The sequence below is a fragment of the Lissotriton vulgaris genome, chromosome 4_1, assembly GCF_964263255.1.
Source record: "Lissotriton vulgaris chromosome 4_1, aLisVul1.2, whole genome shotgun sequence".
NCBI lineage: Eukaryota > Metazoa > Chordata > Amphibia > Caudata > Salamandridae > Lissotriton > Lissotriton vulgaris.
The window spans coordinates 1,359,223,346-1,359,238,895 of record NC_141691.1 but is presented as its reverse complement, the minus strand read 5'-3'; the positions used below and the strand labels follow the sequence as shown (position 1 = coordinate 1,359,238,895).

The 15,550-nt window shown below is 46.4% G+C and overlaps 1 protein-coding gene across 2 annotated transcripts in view; it reads right to left on the bottom strand.

Moving 5' to 3' along the window:
- LPIN2 (lipin 2) overlaps positions 1–15,550 on the bottom strand; it is a 791,695-nt gene that overhangs the window by 754,956 nt on the left and 21,189 nt on the right. Inside the window, exon 1 of one of the 2 annotated variants that reach the window (XM_086965599.1) lies at positions 2,141–2,550. The exons of the other annotated variant lie outside the window; for it this stretch is intronic. Coding sequence (XP_086821725.1) covers positions 2,141–2,239 — 99 coding nt within the window. The 5' untranslated portion in view covers positions 2,240–2,550. Of the gene's footprint in view, positions 1–2,140; positions 2,551–15,550 lie in introns of those variants that run through there. 2 annotated transcript variants of the gene reach the window in all.

Here is a 15,550-nt window from a genome sequence, read left to right as displayed (position 1 = left end):
CAGGATGTTGAGCCTGCGCAGAGACTCAAACTTGGTTCCACAGCTCTGAAGTCAGCAGCTCTGGCCATAATGATGCAGCCTCTCCATGCTCAGTGTTCCAGCTAGCTACATTTTGACACGCTGGTAACTGCAATGGGCATGTGTTCAAGAATATAAGCTGCATATTAAGTGTAGGGAAAATAATTTTAACTTGTTTGCACGTGCACAGCTTTAAGTTAAATAAAAAAGAAAAGCGCTATAATGCGGACTGGCGGTGACTTTTCACTTTTTTTTATTTTTTACTTTGAGCTATGAAGTACAGCAGCTCGCACCGCTGTCCAACATTTTGGAGAAAAAAAACATTGACAAAACCAATAGAGCTTGCACAGGAAAAACCTACTGGCTTTGCCAGCGCTTGTTTCTTTAGTGCGCGCCACCAGGACTTCAGACTGCCAGGGCTGCCTCAAATTGATTCGACCTCATGTCTTCAACTACACTACATTTCATGTCTTTTAACTCATTCTTCCAAGTTCTCCCCCCCCCCCTCTTCTTTATACATTTGTCATGGTTTCTGAAGCTTTCTTTTGTGCCTTGTTTTTCTCTTTTCTCCCTTTCTATGTGCCAACATGTAATGATAAACAAGCACTGACAAAGCCAATAGCCCTTGTTTTAAAGTGCTAAAGCATCCAGCTTTCGCACATTAGAACGAAACACACAGGATAGAGCTAACAAGAGTGGACAAAATGGGATATAGCTGAAAGCAAGTCCCTCATCCACTTCATTGCAAGCAATGGTTTGAGGTGGAAGGATGCAGTTGTAAGGTTGTGCGATACAGCTGTAAAGAAGTCCTCATTCCGTTCAATGCAAGGGCTGGATTTGTGGAAAGATATTCCAAACAGGCAATAGTATTCGATAAGAGATTAATATTTCATTGGGTTGAGACAACAAGTGAATGTGGAAGTCTCAATCCAATAGATGGAAGAAGCTGGCCGAAGAAAGCAGATGGTTCAAGGGGTGGACAGAAAGGTCAATCCTCCATGGATATTGTGAGCAACCAGTCAAATTGAAATCTGCACAGCCAAAACTTAAAAATAACCCTGGCCCCAAAAATGAATGCCAAGGACCTCTGGAGCCACTGTCGCAAATTAGGCATTGGGATTTTCAACAAGCATGCTAAATCCAGGTGTGCACAGACTTCTGGTCTTACATGGTGTTTACGTGAGCCATCTCGGCAAAATCAACTCCGGCTTCAAGTATTTCGGAACTCTGTCTCTATCTGTGCCACACTCATATACGAAGTAACATCAGGTGGCGAAGCAAAAGTTAAAAGGCACAACTCAAAGGAGAAATGTGTCAAATTTTGTTTTAACACCAAATCAGGTCTTGTGGGGGATTACACATTGCAACACCGTGGTGTTTGGTTGTTCTAGCCAAGGCAGACGAGCCAGAAGCATTGCTGAACTAAAGCAATAATGCATATACTGTTAAAACGTTTACCCTTTCACGATGGCCAACAGGACATAAAATGGACGCATTGTCACTTTGCATCAGGCAATGTCACTTTGCATCAGGCAATGTGATGTTAATAAGTCAAGATTCTTGCCTTTTTTGCGGAGCCTCGTATGCTCTAGGTTTTGCAGCACACTACGGTACACCTTAAATGCCTCTCGGTTTCTTCTTTTGAATAAACAGACTGTCTTGATTCAGAAGAAACATCTTCGTATCCAATTTGCTTTAGTATAGGAGTGTACAACTGTACAACTGTACAAGTTACATTTTGAAAGCTACTGAACATGTCTTCCTCCGGTTTGAATTTGCTGCTGCAACTCAATGTAGAATGCATCTTGTACATGAATGTATTTTTTTGCAGAACAGTCTCCAGTGGTTTTACAATTTACATATTATTAATCTTAATAAGTGCTTGAGCGTGCGGATTGATGAACCCTAGATGACGTGCACACATTACACTTAAAGGGGTGTCTAACAAAACTTGATAAGTCCTAGACTAGCAGAAAACGGCTAAAAGTGAAAACAGAAATAGGCACAATGCTGGTGTTGCACTGTATTAGAGAACTGTGAGATTAGACCTCACTACAAAACCAGGTGAGGCGCAGTTCCAATGGTCTGAAAGCACCAAGATGTCTCTTTAGAATGCCCTTACCAGGAGTCCAGATGATCCAAGGCTGAAGGATCCTCCAGTATTTTCGTAAAAAAACTCGTCAAAGCCATCGTCCTTGTCGCCAATATCCAGGTGGAACATCTCGTTGTGCAGCACAGAACCCTATTAACGCTGCTGCTCGTCTACATGCTGTAGTGCGCAGGCAGCGCTCCACAACCACAGCACAGCATCGACGGATACACCCAACACTTAGTCCCCTTCTCAGATGCACAGATGAACTTTCGGTGACTGCTGCCTAGTGCGGTTTAGTTGCAAAGGAAACAGCAGTGTCAGAGCGACAACACAAACCACCCGCTCTTACTTCGCCAATAAGAAGTAGTCTGAAGATGACAGCCCACTCCCTGCCTAAGAGGAACCAGGACACCCTCTGCCAGGTCCATGAACTCGATCACATGGTCGGTGTACCGCGGTGTAGTTAATCATTCTACTAACCTCGCCTGTACCTTTTTCCAAGACAATAAAGGCAACCAATAGCAAAGAAATAGTCCTCTCTGACCGACCTTGCACTTCATATACAAGAAATCGAAAAGGAAGGTATGAAGCACTGATAATTGACGTTGACAGCAATGCCACTCATCACAACTAATACAGATCTGTATAAGTATGTGGGCTTCGCTTCCGGGTGAGGTGAGAAAATGGGTTGATTTAAAAAACAAGGAAAGGAAAACATTTTGCCGAGTTTTACAGGGCATAAGAAGCTAGTATCAAACCGTAGAGAATTACCAAGAATCAAAAATAATTTAAAATGTTACTTTTTTGTATCTTGATTATTCCGTATTTCAGAGTGGCAAGCATAAAAAAACCTTAAAAGACTGAAAATTGCAACAGCTATCATGTTAGTAGTCTTAGCTGTTCCAGAACAACTTCTCTACAAAGTAAAACAATTATTCGAAAAAAGAAAAACGATCAAAATAGTAGACAACAACTTTCTCTTTAAGTGTGTGTGGGAAAGAGCAAGCGGTATAGGACAAAAAAAAAAAATAATGACACAAATAACCGAGGGTGAGTGGGTAGAAAAAAAGCACACAGACAACGGAGGGTGGGTCGAAAAGGCACACAGACAATCTAAATGGCACACAGACAACGGAGGGTGGGTGGGTCTAAATGGCACACAGACAACGGAGGGTGGGTGGGAAAAAAAGGCATACAGGTAGCAGTGGGTGGGTGGGACTAAAAGGCACACAGACCATGGTATAAAAGGCACACAGACAACGGAGGGTGGAACTAAAAACCCACAGAAAACAGAGTGGGCGGGTGGTAAAAAAGTGCAAACACAACAGACCGAAAGCACATAGGCAACCAAAGGGATCAAAGCACACACAATGGATTAAAAGCACACAGTAGGTAGGAAAACCACACAGACAACTGAGGGTGGCCGGGTGGGTAATGGAGGGTGGGCAGGTGGCTAAAGCACGTGGCCAATGAATAAATCCACATGGACAATGTCAAAAGGACATGGGAGGGTGGCCAGGGAAAGCACGTGGACGAGGGTGGGCGGACAAAGCACGCAGACAAGGGACATACATGGGAAGGTGAGCACAGACAAGGGAGGGTGGGCACAGAAAAGGGAGGGCGGTAGGGGAAAGCACACAGACAAGGGAGGGCGGTCGGGGAAAGCACACAGACAAGGGAGGGCGGTCGGGGAAAGCACACAGACAAGGGAGGGCGGTCGGGGAACGCACACAGACAAGGGAGGGCGGTCGGGGAACGCACACAGACAAGGGAGGGCGGTCGGGGAACGCACACAGACAAGGGAGGGCAGTCGGGGAAAGCACACAGACAAGAGAGGGCAGGCAAAGCACACAGACAAGAGAGGGCGGGCAAAGCACACAGACAAGAGAGGGCGGGCAAAGCACACAGACAAGAGAGGGCGGGCAAAGCACACAGACAAGAGAGGGCGGGCAAAGCACACAGACAAGAGAGGGCGGGCAAAGCACACAGACAAGAGAGGGCGGGCAAAGCACACAGACAAGTGAGGGCGGGCAAAGCACACAGACAAGTGAGGGCGGGCAAAGCACACAGACAAGGGAGGGCGGGCAAAGCACACAGACAAGGGAGGGCGGGCAAAGCACACAGACAAGAGAGGGTGGGCGGGCAAAGCACACAGAAAAGAGAGGGTGGGCGGGCAAAGCACACAGACAAGAGAGGGCGGGCAAAGCACACAGACAAGAGAGGGCGGGCAAAGCACACAGACAAGAGAGGGCGGGCAAAGCACACAGACAAGAGAGGGCGGGCAAAGCACACAGACAAGAGAGGGCGGGCGGGCAAAGCACACAGACAAGGGAGGGCGGGCGGGCAAAGCACACAGACAAGGGAGGGCGGGCGGGCAAAGCACACAGACAAGGGCAGGCGGGCAAATCACACAGACAAGGGAGGGCGGGCAAATCACACAGACGAGGGCGGGCACAGCACACAGACAAGAGAGGGCGGGCAAAGCACACAGACAAGTGAGGGCGGGCAAAGCACACAGACAAGTGAGGGCGGGCAAAGCACACAGACAAGGGAGGGCGGGCAAAGCACACAGACAAGGGAGGGCGGGCAAAGCACACAGCTAAGAGAGGGTGGGCGGGCAAAGCACACAGAAAAGAGAGGGTGGGCGGGCAAAGCACACAGACAAGGGAGGGCGGGCAAAGCACACAGACAAGAGAGGGCGGGCAAAGCACACAGACAAGAGAGGGCGGGCAAAGCACACAGACAAGAGAGGGCGGGCAAAGCACACAGACAAGAGAGGGCGGGCAAAGCACACAGACAAGAGAGGGCGGGCAAAGCACACAGACAAGGGAGGGCGGGCGGGCAAAGCACACAGACAAGGGCAGGCGGGCAAATCACACAGACAAGGGAGGGCGGGCAAATCACACAGACGAGGGCGGGCACAGCACACAGACAAGAGAGGGCGGGCAAAGCACACAGACAAGAGAGGGCGGGCGAGCAGAGCACACAGACAAGGGAGGGCGGGTGGGCAAAGCACATGTAGGTTTAAAGACTAATGACAACTGAGGCTGGGCGGTTGAGAAAAGCACATGGACAACAAAAGGGGGGAGGGTGGTAAAGCACATGAACGGATAAGGCACATGGAAAACGGAGGGTCAGTCAGGGATAGGGAAGTACACGGACAATGGAGGGTGGGCATGGATGGAGAAGGACAGGGACAGCAGATGGAGGCCAGTGATATGGTAGCACATGGACTATGAAGGTGATGGAGAACCGAGATGGCAGCAGAAGGTGGCCAGGAGGAAGCAAGATAGCCATTGAGGGATGGCAGACAAGGGGAGAAACGTACAGCTGAAGAAGCGGAATCACAAGAGGGAAACATCTGGAAAACACATGCACTCTTGTAGAGTGCCTAACCAAAAAGAAAAAAGTAGCAGCAGAAAAAGGAGCAGTGGAAGGACAAACATAATGGGCCAATGCTCCAGGGGAGGGACACGTTTTAGAAGAGGAAGGAAAGTTTATTGAAGCAAACAATTTAGAAGCAAGCAAATGAGTGACCAAGAACCCTACAGATTGTAATCAAAGGGCGGGCTCTAAGCCAGCTATCATCTAACAATGTGACCTGGAACAGACCGTGCATGCACTGTATTCGGCACGACTAAATAACAATTGAGGGACAGAATGCAGAACAATGTCATACATTCGCCCCAGTACAGAGATCTGGGCCTAAATCCATAGTTTTTTTGCTCACCATGCCATTCCAATTTGGACCCAGCCATATGCAAATCAGTCTTGACCCTGCGCCCAATCGGAACAGTCCAGCCAGAATTGCCAGGCCAGATCCTCCCTGGACTGGAAACAAGCATCCTAGGACTGGTTTCAGGCTTTCAACGGGAAGGGTATGCCCAGACGTGGGTCCCGTGCTCACTACACCACTGGATTCAAGCTAGCCTGGATGAGGATGGGTGATGCCCTGAAACCAGTCCCAGGATGCTGGTGTGCGGTCCAGGGAGGACCTGGATTGGTAGTTCAGGCTGGACTGTTCCCACAAGGAACACTGTCAAGACTGATTTGCATATGGCTGGGTCCAAACTGGGGTGGTGTGGTGAGCAAAAGAATGATGGGTTAAAGTCCCAGATTGTTTTGAAGTTACCCATGCGACTCCATACTATACAGGGTGAACTATGAACAACACGGCAATGCTGGAATAGGAGCCTGAAGCGAGCACAGATTATATATCCCTATGCGCCTGAAATCCCTCTATCCATGTGTGATGCGTTGACGCATGGGGGTAACTGGCAAGCACTGGCAACCTGGAAAGAGTGGGGACTGTCCACATTAGGAGACTTGTATGAGGACAACACTATGCTTCCCTTCACTGACTTACAGGAACGAAATGACTTGCCCAGATGGGATTTTTTGTTACACTCTGCGCTTGCTGCTGCTATCCAGAAGCATTGGAGGGAGGGCTTAAATGAACAGCAGACATCGATGGGGTTTCAATACATAGTGACGGAGGCAGGAACCTTGAAAGCGGTCACCTATCTCTATAAGCACATGACAAGAAATACTAGTTCCTTTGACTGCGCGGAGGTTAAAATGGGAAGAGGATCTGGGGGATGAGATTCCAGAAAAGGCCTGGATCTGGTGGAAAGAGCGTAGAAGAGTACTAGGAATGCCTGATTCCAACTGGTGCATTTTTATGTATTACACAGAGTATATCTCACCCCGCGAAGATCAACAAATATTTTGACACTAGAACAGCAGCATGCCTAAGCTGTAATAGGAAGGGGGCAGATTTTCAACATATATTTTGGGATTGCCCTCAGTTGGAGAACTATTGGGTAGATGAGGTCACATTATTGACTGAGATCACGGACAGGGAACTGGAGTCGGCTATGGGACATTGCCTCTTACATTGAAGGTCACAAGCAAATTCCTGTATCTGGGACTATTATTAGCTAAACGAGATATCACTATGCATTGGAAAGCAAAGAGGGCCACAAACATTAAAAGATGGAAGACGGAATTAATCAAATGGGCGGAGTGTGAGGGTATAGTTCGACTGCACTTGGCAAAACGAGCGGGGAGTGAGAAGGCATTAGAGGCAGCAAGGGCAGGGAAAACATTAGTGGTGCTCCCAAAGATCCCGCACTTAGAGTGATGGGGATGCCACGGTGGACGCTCCTGATGAGCTGGATTAGATATTCACCCCTGGCACTGTATGACGATGTGGACGTAGGTACTGAGCACTAGCAGTCCCCTGCATCTGTCACCGTTTGGTTTCCCCGAGCATTATTTTAGTTACATTTGTGGAACTAACCTGCAGCAACCCCAGCCAATTGATCAATTGCGGATTGTGTGTGGCGCCTGGTGGGTGGGTTGGGTGGAAGGTAGAAGTTTTAGAAGTGTAGGGCTAGTTTAGGATACAGGAAGCTGGCCACATGATTATTCCTGTATACAGTATTCCTACATTGTGGGTAGGGAGATGGGGATTTCGTATGCAGCTGAGTTGTTATAGTTGAATCATATGTAATGATGCCCTCATTAATTGACCTATGTTGTGTACCTCGGCACAGTTTGTATACTAGAATGTGCCTTTGCAGATATGTAAAACTCAATAAAATTTTGTTTAAAAAAACGAATGATGGATTAAACCCAGATCCTTGTGACTGGGGGTGAACGTTTGCACTGTCCAGCATTCCATCAATTACTTATTTTGCATAAATAATGCATGCCCAGGACAGCGTCTGGCTACACTTGCTGATGCAAGATGCTTACTCTCTTTACTTAGAAGGTCTGTCTTTCCTAAATTATTATACTGCTTTATCTATTTTTCCATGTGGACAGTATCACAAGTGCTTTGAAAACCATTAAAACATAAGAAGTTACTCACATACATTTTTTTCTTACGAGCGGTTTCAAAAAAAATAAAACGTATATGCTGTGTATGGTTTCTCCCTTCCTTCTACAAACATAACGTTACATAGCCTCGGTAACGCTCAGATGCATATTACAGCATGAGAGAAACATTTGTCAGATGTCTAATGCACCTGCTGTTGAAACTCGTGTTCCTAGGAAAAAAGGCTGTTCCAGAAACAAATTGACAATATACAGAATGATGCCACCGATGGAAAAACTCAGAGGTGTTATTCAGTACAAGCTTTCAAATTAAGCAGACTTAGGCAGGTTCTCACCTCAAAGGGGTTATGAGCTGTCTACACTTAATTCGCAAGGCTGGGAAAGAGGGAAGCTATTACTGACCATAGTCTCAGCGAAACCCTCAGCTCAGACTTTTGTTTGTGCCAATTCTAAAGATCAATGGATGTGTTCTGAGTTGAGTTATTCAACCATTGCTCATCTTTTGGGCAAGGTGTCTGTGAGCTCCTACATTTTTCTATTACCAGTCAAAGTACGCAGAGTAGACTTATACTCTCATTTCACAAATAGGGTAGAGACATTGTAATCGAGAATTATAACTTAATTGGTTTTAAAACACCTTTTTCCTGTAACAAAACTAGTGTTTTTAAGTTTATGATTTTAATGATGTACGTTTTATATTGTGAGTTTTAATTAACTGTACAATAAAGAAAATCAATCCTCACATTTTTCTATTACCGGTTTCTGCGCTGATTAATACATTCTGGGGATGCAAAAATGGTTTAAGTTTTCTGTTGTTTCCTCACTGATCGATATCTCAGTGGTTCTTAGGTATGTCAAAGTGCTGTAAGTACTGGGACAAGAATGAAGTATATGCTAGAAGGATAAGTTACTTGCCTTCGGTAACACCTATCTGATGGAGACAAGATCTATCCGCAGATTCCTTCACTTATAATTCACCCCAAGCGCCAGACTGGATCCTGCATTATTTTATTTATTTTTACAGTAGTTCCTCTGCGTGTTGTGTAGAGAGCATCGAGCGACCCCATAACGACCTCGTCCTCCGGATGTGACGCTGACTGAGTTCATTTAAGCCCTCCCTTAACGCCAGTTTCTTCTGTGACTTTTTTTTGCACCAACAACACAGAGCCACTTATAGAAACTGCCTTTGGAAACAGTGCGCCAAAAAGAGACATATTTGCATCTAACAATTAAAAAGTTCTAAAGAAAGGCATCAGAAAGCCAAGTAAGGGTACTTGTAGGTAACAGGACAAGCAGTTCGCAGAGCGGGAAGGATAGGTGGGCCATTAAGGAACCTGTGACTAGATCCTGTCTGTACAAGGAATTACTGAAGATACGTAACTTATTCATCTGAAAGAGACATCTAGCCGTAGATGTCTTAACTTAGAATTAGACACCTAAGCAACACCATAGCTGAAGGAGGGTCTACAAACTGAACTCACAAAAAATCCCTGAACAGGTCTAGCCGGTCTGTAATGGGACAAAGTGACCACGCAGTCTTAAAAATATAGGTGAAGCAAAGAAGATGCTCCAACAAAAGGGCCGTGGAAAGCCCGCAAGACTGTGAGAAGCATATAACATTACCCACAGCAGAGGGATAAGAAACTGTTGGAGAAAACACTTCATAGAAACAATAATACTAAGCAGCCGTGCCAAAGGTATTCAACCCATGACTGGACAAGGCTAAAGAACCAAGGACAACAGTCCACACCACTGAATTAGTAGGTGAACTAACCAACAAAACACAGAAAAAAAGTGAATTTCAGAGCAAGAGAGAGTGCAAAAGAAAGCGAGAGCGAGCAAGAGAGAGCGCAAGGGAGAGAGAGCGCATGGGAGAGAGAGCGCAAGGGAGAGAGAGCGCAAGGGAGAGAGAGAAAGAGCGCGAGAGAGAGAAAGAGCGCGAGAGAGAGAAAGAGCGCGAGAGAGAGAGAAAGAGCGCGAGAGAGAGAGAGCGCGAGAGAGAGAGAGAAAGAGCGCGAGAGAGGGCGCAAGCGAGAGAGAGCGCAAGAGAGAGAGAGAGCGCAAGAGAGAGAGCGCAAGAGAGAGAGCAAGAGAGCCCATCAACGTTGAACAAAGGCATTGTGAGAACAACAACAACATTTTATAGAGACCACTCTCATTTAGAGAATCCTGTCCTAGAGAGAAGGTAACCCTCTGGGACTGGTGGTTAATCAAAGAGAACTAGCTATGTCTGTGTGCTATGCGTCTTCATGGGAAACCATTTGGTTTAGTATGAAGGCCCTCACCCACCAACCTAGTTGGTGGCATGCTTCATCATCGGGCCCCACCCGAGGCACCGAGAGCGCCTCAGGAGTGCTGCGACACCAGATTACTGCGGAGCGGGTTTTTTGGAAGGCGAGTGTGATGTGCAGGTGTGTTGAGTGAGATTTTAAAATTCTGTCCTTGCGGTCCCTAACGGTTACTTTATTGGTGGGCCCCAGGCAGCGGTTAAAAACAAAGGCTTGGGACGTGTAAGGTGTGACTTATGGCCTCCCACGTCCAGTGTTGTCGACTAGTTTCAGCCAGGCCTTTTTATTAAACTGGTTTTCTTCAGGACCTATGTGTGGGGGTGTTACAGGGATCTATGTGATTATCAGTGCCCTGTATGTGAAGCACACCCCAAGGTGCTGATATATGTAAGAGGTATTTCCTCTCAGTTTGTACTCCTGTCTACAAAGGACAAACCATACCGAGAATCATTTGTCTGGCTACCGGTTGTCCATCCCATATAACAGAACAGGTTTGTTCTCGGTGTCATCCTAAAGGGAGGGCAGCAGGCATGCCAATGAGTCCCACAATGTATGAGAGAAGTGTCAGAGGACGCAAGAAGTATTAAGGGATTGCAGTGCGGAACTGGTGGAGAAGAAAATATGTCTGCCACAAGTGTCTAGTCTTCTGGGCTCTCTGTCTGGAGGGGCAGTTGGTTGATATTTCGGTCGGCCAAAGCAGTCTCTACCACAAAACTATGATGGGCAGTATGTCTGAGGAGACATGCCAATTCTCCAGGGGGCGGATGTTGTCTGTGATAAATAAAGCGATCAACAGGGTTCCCTGTATCAGATTTAGCCCAAGGCCCCAACAAATAGTCAAATAGAGCCTCACTATAAGGAAACACAGACTCTACCCATGATTGGGCTTGATGAAGGACAACAAGTAAGGGATCTATCATCAATTCCACAGAAGGAAGTGATATATCCAAAACAACAGCAACTCATCTGTGCATGTCTGACAGAGGGGAGCTCGCCTCTGTAGCCAAACCAGAAGGGGACAGGAGGACTGAGGCTAGGGAAGACTCCAAGCCACTAGCTTCATCAAACTCAGGCAACCAGCTAGTCTCCAAAGGAGGTTCGGCCCGGTCAGAGATGGAGTGGTGAAACTCCAGATCCTCTCCATCACCTCCATAATTGTGTTCTTCAGAAGGAAAAACAGGAGGGGGTGGGGGAGGACTATAGAGAGCCGAGGAAAGGTGTCTAAGATGCGGATCCGCCGCCAAAGTGGCAACGTCCCGTCATCGGAGAGGGGAGGGAAGTGGTGAGGCATCGAGCAGTGCAGATGGGGCCATCGGAGTCGGTTGACCAGAACCAGGCGCCAGAGTTGGTTGACCAGACCAAGACGTTGAAGGTGGTAACCCTGAAGGGCTGTGCACCGGTGTCGAAACAGATTTGTAATCCGAAAGTCGAACTGAAGCCCAGGGCGAATCCGCCGACGTGGACACAGTCGGGTCTTTGTGCACCTCCTTGGGGCCCGAGGGCGCTCCAGGCGAAGGGGAAGGCCCAGATATACTATGAAGAGAATTGTAATATTCTCTCATCTGCGTCAGTCGCCCAGGCTCCAGGGTAGGTTGGGAGGCGCGGGGAATATTCATGCACCGACTCTTCAACCGAAGATCGGGAACAGGCTTTATGTGGCGAAGTTGGGGGTGCCGCGATTTTGACCACCTGCGCTGTGACTTACCTCAAGACGTTGATGGAGAGTAACGTCCACAGGAGCGGGCCGGTGGGCAGTCCGTGGCGCGCGTGGGGTACCGAGATCAACAGGAAGTCTTGAAAGACAGACATCTGTGCCGCTAGGAGCTTCATTAGATGTTCCCTCAGCGCCTTCGGGCGAAGTTGACGTCAGGAGTAGCACTCCTAAGAATCATGGTGCTCCCCAGGCACCACATACAAAGAGAGTGAGGGTCTGTGGCAGACATTGGTCATCCACAGGACCCACAAGGCTTGAACCCCGATGACATGAGATGTTTGTTTAAAGGCACTATTCCATTGGACGAAACCGTTAAGGTAGGTCAAAACAGCCAGAGGAACCGCTTATCGGATTCGCATTGTAAGCACAGAAAAGAAGAAAGTGGCGGCACCGCAGGGCTTATATGGACTCATTCGACGTCACATCAGGAGGACAACGTCGCTATGGAGTAGCTCGACGCGCACAGGTACTGCTGTAAAAAAATGCCGGATCCAGTCTAGCACCTGGGGAGAATTCTAAGTTCAGGAATCTGGGGCTAGATGTCTATCAGATAGTCTGATTACATGTCAGTAATTTTCATCATGTTGATTCCTATTTTTCCTCTTCCCAGTACTTACTTTCTACTGATGCCTGTATTTCAGCCCTTACCCATGGATATGGTTTGTAATTAGAGAACCACATAGATGGTACAAGATGGAGTAAGCATTATTATAGGAAAACCACAGCAGTGCCACTCAAAACTAAAATGCGAGATTGGCAGCAGAGTCCCTCTTTCATGATGCAGCAGCATATCATGCAGTAACTACTTAGACATGGAAAAGTAAGATTAGGCATAACAAGAATTACCAGATAGAATACACTGTATTGACCATTCTCACGGTTTACACACATATTTTGATCACGTTACAGACAGCTTAGCTGTATGTGTCAGACAGCATTGTATATAAAATACAAAGTGTAGGCTTTTTGTCATCCCTCACTCATAACTGGATGGTTTTGTGTCTATTTCGGTTCTATGATCTTTACTGAATGGCGTTCCTTCCCATTCTGCATTCATCCCGCCCCATGAACATACCATGTTTACTCTTGATGACAAGATGTGTCCTTCTACAGCAACAAAAATATTGTTTTACTTTCATTTATTTTGTAGCAATTCAAGGGAGTGCATAGCTTGCTCCTTACTTTACTACAGACTGTGCTCTTTCTCTTTCGCCTTCCCCTCACACACCATGTGGCTCCCCTTTCATCCCCCCTCCAGGTACTCCTCCAAGGCTCACCAGGTGACAGATGGCCACCTTGGTGGTATCCTGTATGTTGTACCTTTGAACTTTCCTGAGCCTCTTTGTAAACAATGAACCAGTCTTCCCTCCTTCCCCTGCGTACCCTCTCCAGCTCCTGGCAGCAGACACTTGTGATTTGTTTGCCAATGCCTATTGCTTTTGAAATCACCAGCATTATTAAAGAGAATAGTAGCGACCAGCCATGTTAAAGGTATAGAAAACACTTTTAGCTATACTTCCAAGATAGCCTTAGTGTGATCAATGAGTCTTTTTTCATCACCCAAGGCCGTCATCCTGAAGGTATATAAAAAAATGTTTTGTATACTATCGAGATGATTTCCACATTGTGTTGTCACACGGTCACCAATGCCAATTGAGTTGCTTGCACAGCATAGATAAAGTGAGAGCAGTTAGCCTTCCCAGCGCTTGTTTTAGTGGCCATTACCTCTGCAGGAAGGTTCAGATCTTCGTTGCTGAATGGCAAAACTTAATCTGCCACAGGGCCGAACCAACATTTCATACTAATTCTCAAAGGTATCTTTACATTTTCAACTCGTTCAATGAGAAACATTTTTTCTTTTTTTCTATACCTCAAATTTCCACAGCAGGAATGTGCAATTCAAACAACATAGTGGGATCTTCCACTTGGACCTGCAAAAGCCATCTGAGAAAATCCTGCAAGCGTTTTATTGCTACTGGCCACTACTGCAGTGAGGTTACTACCGAAAAGTAATTTTCCAGAACGGCTGTGGGATGCACACCATTATGCTACGATTCTGCTAAGGAGACTGGTGCCCGGGACATTAATGTCAGTTCCACCGGATATAAAGCAGCCTCCACTGAAGACATTACAAATAAGATCTGAAAGGCTACTGTTTAGGCATCATTGCATATTTCCGCCAAGCACTGTTGAGTGGCTACTGACACTAGGTCGGATGTGATCTTGAAAAGACATCCAACAGCATGTTTTCTGCTGATCCCTTCTCAACTCAAAATGGCAGAGATTTTATGATTCTTCAAGATAGGATTTGATGAAGAGCACCCTATACACACACACCAAATGGTGAAAAGCTACTTAGCTGTGGATGTCGAGCCCAATCTTGTGATAATCGCATTTGACCACTTGACCATTGAGTACTAACGTGCACTCGTAGTCAAGCTGACAGTTATTCTTAAACTATAGGAACAGACCATTCATTTACAATCGCTTCAAATATCCTAAAAGGTTCAACAAGTCAAACTACATATTGCAGTGGGTTTTGAACACGCAGCTGCGAGTGAGAAACCTGGGTTGGATTTCTACTGACCCTCAAAGGAATACCAGCCTCTGGCAATGGGACGAAAGAGATGAGGAAAGGTGCAAGAAAGAAAGTGAATTGCACATAGGCTGACCAGCAATAGTTCCAGTCAGAACAATGGGCTGTTGTGATACTACCCTAGCACAGTTGACAAAAGACCACCATCTGGGGTGCATGTGTCTCGTGGCTTGTGAATGTGTTGCCAGTACCATCGAAGAAACCAGAAGTTGTTTATTTATAAAGTGTATTTATGTTTATACACGTCTCATGCGTCCTCGGGTTTCTCCAGGAGGTAGAGGATTCCAGCTCCTCCAGAGAACCCTCGCAGTGGATTCATTTAGACCCCTTTTACCACATCTTCGCGACATGAAATTTGGTACAGTATAAGGAAACGTACACATAGCAGTTTAGTGACAGAAAGGGGAGCAATACCTTCCACATGCTGCAAAATAGAGGGCTGCCTGCATCTTCAGCGTCCCAACACACGTGCCCTGAAAACAAAGCAGGGTGGGTGGCGATCCTCTAACAAATTAACACAGAAATCAAAACCCACCAGTCACATGCGAAGTCTCAGGAGTTAGGTTCCAAAAAATTATTGGGCCATTTAACAACGTTGAACGATTCAAAGCTCGTGAGTCGGTCAAAAAGGGGCTTTATGTGCAGTAAAACAGAAACTAAGTTTAGTCAACGCGAGTAACGAGACAAGCAAACCACAATGAAAGATAGAAAAAAAGCTAACCCAGCCTTTCCGGTGAAGTAAGGAGATGGAAAAAAAACAGAATGTGGAGGGCTGACAAAGACGCACAAACAGGACTAGAAGGGAGGGGATTCAGAACGTTACACGTTTTGGAATTCAACCAGCTAAGTGCAGCTTGTCTCCAATATTGAAAACTCTAGAGCTCTGCAAAAAGAGGATTGACGTACATTTCATTTTTTTTAAATGTGATGTACTTTACAGTAAATTTCATGTTGTTCCTTCGTAGATATTTAATGTTATAGCTGTTTTCCTTTACGTTTTC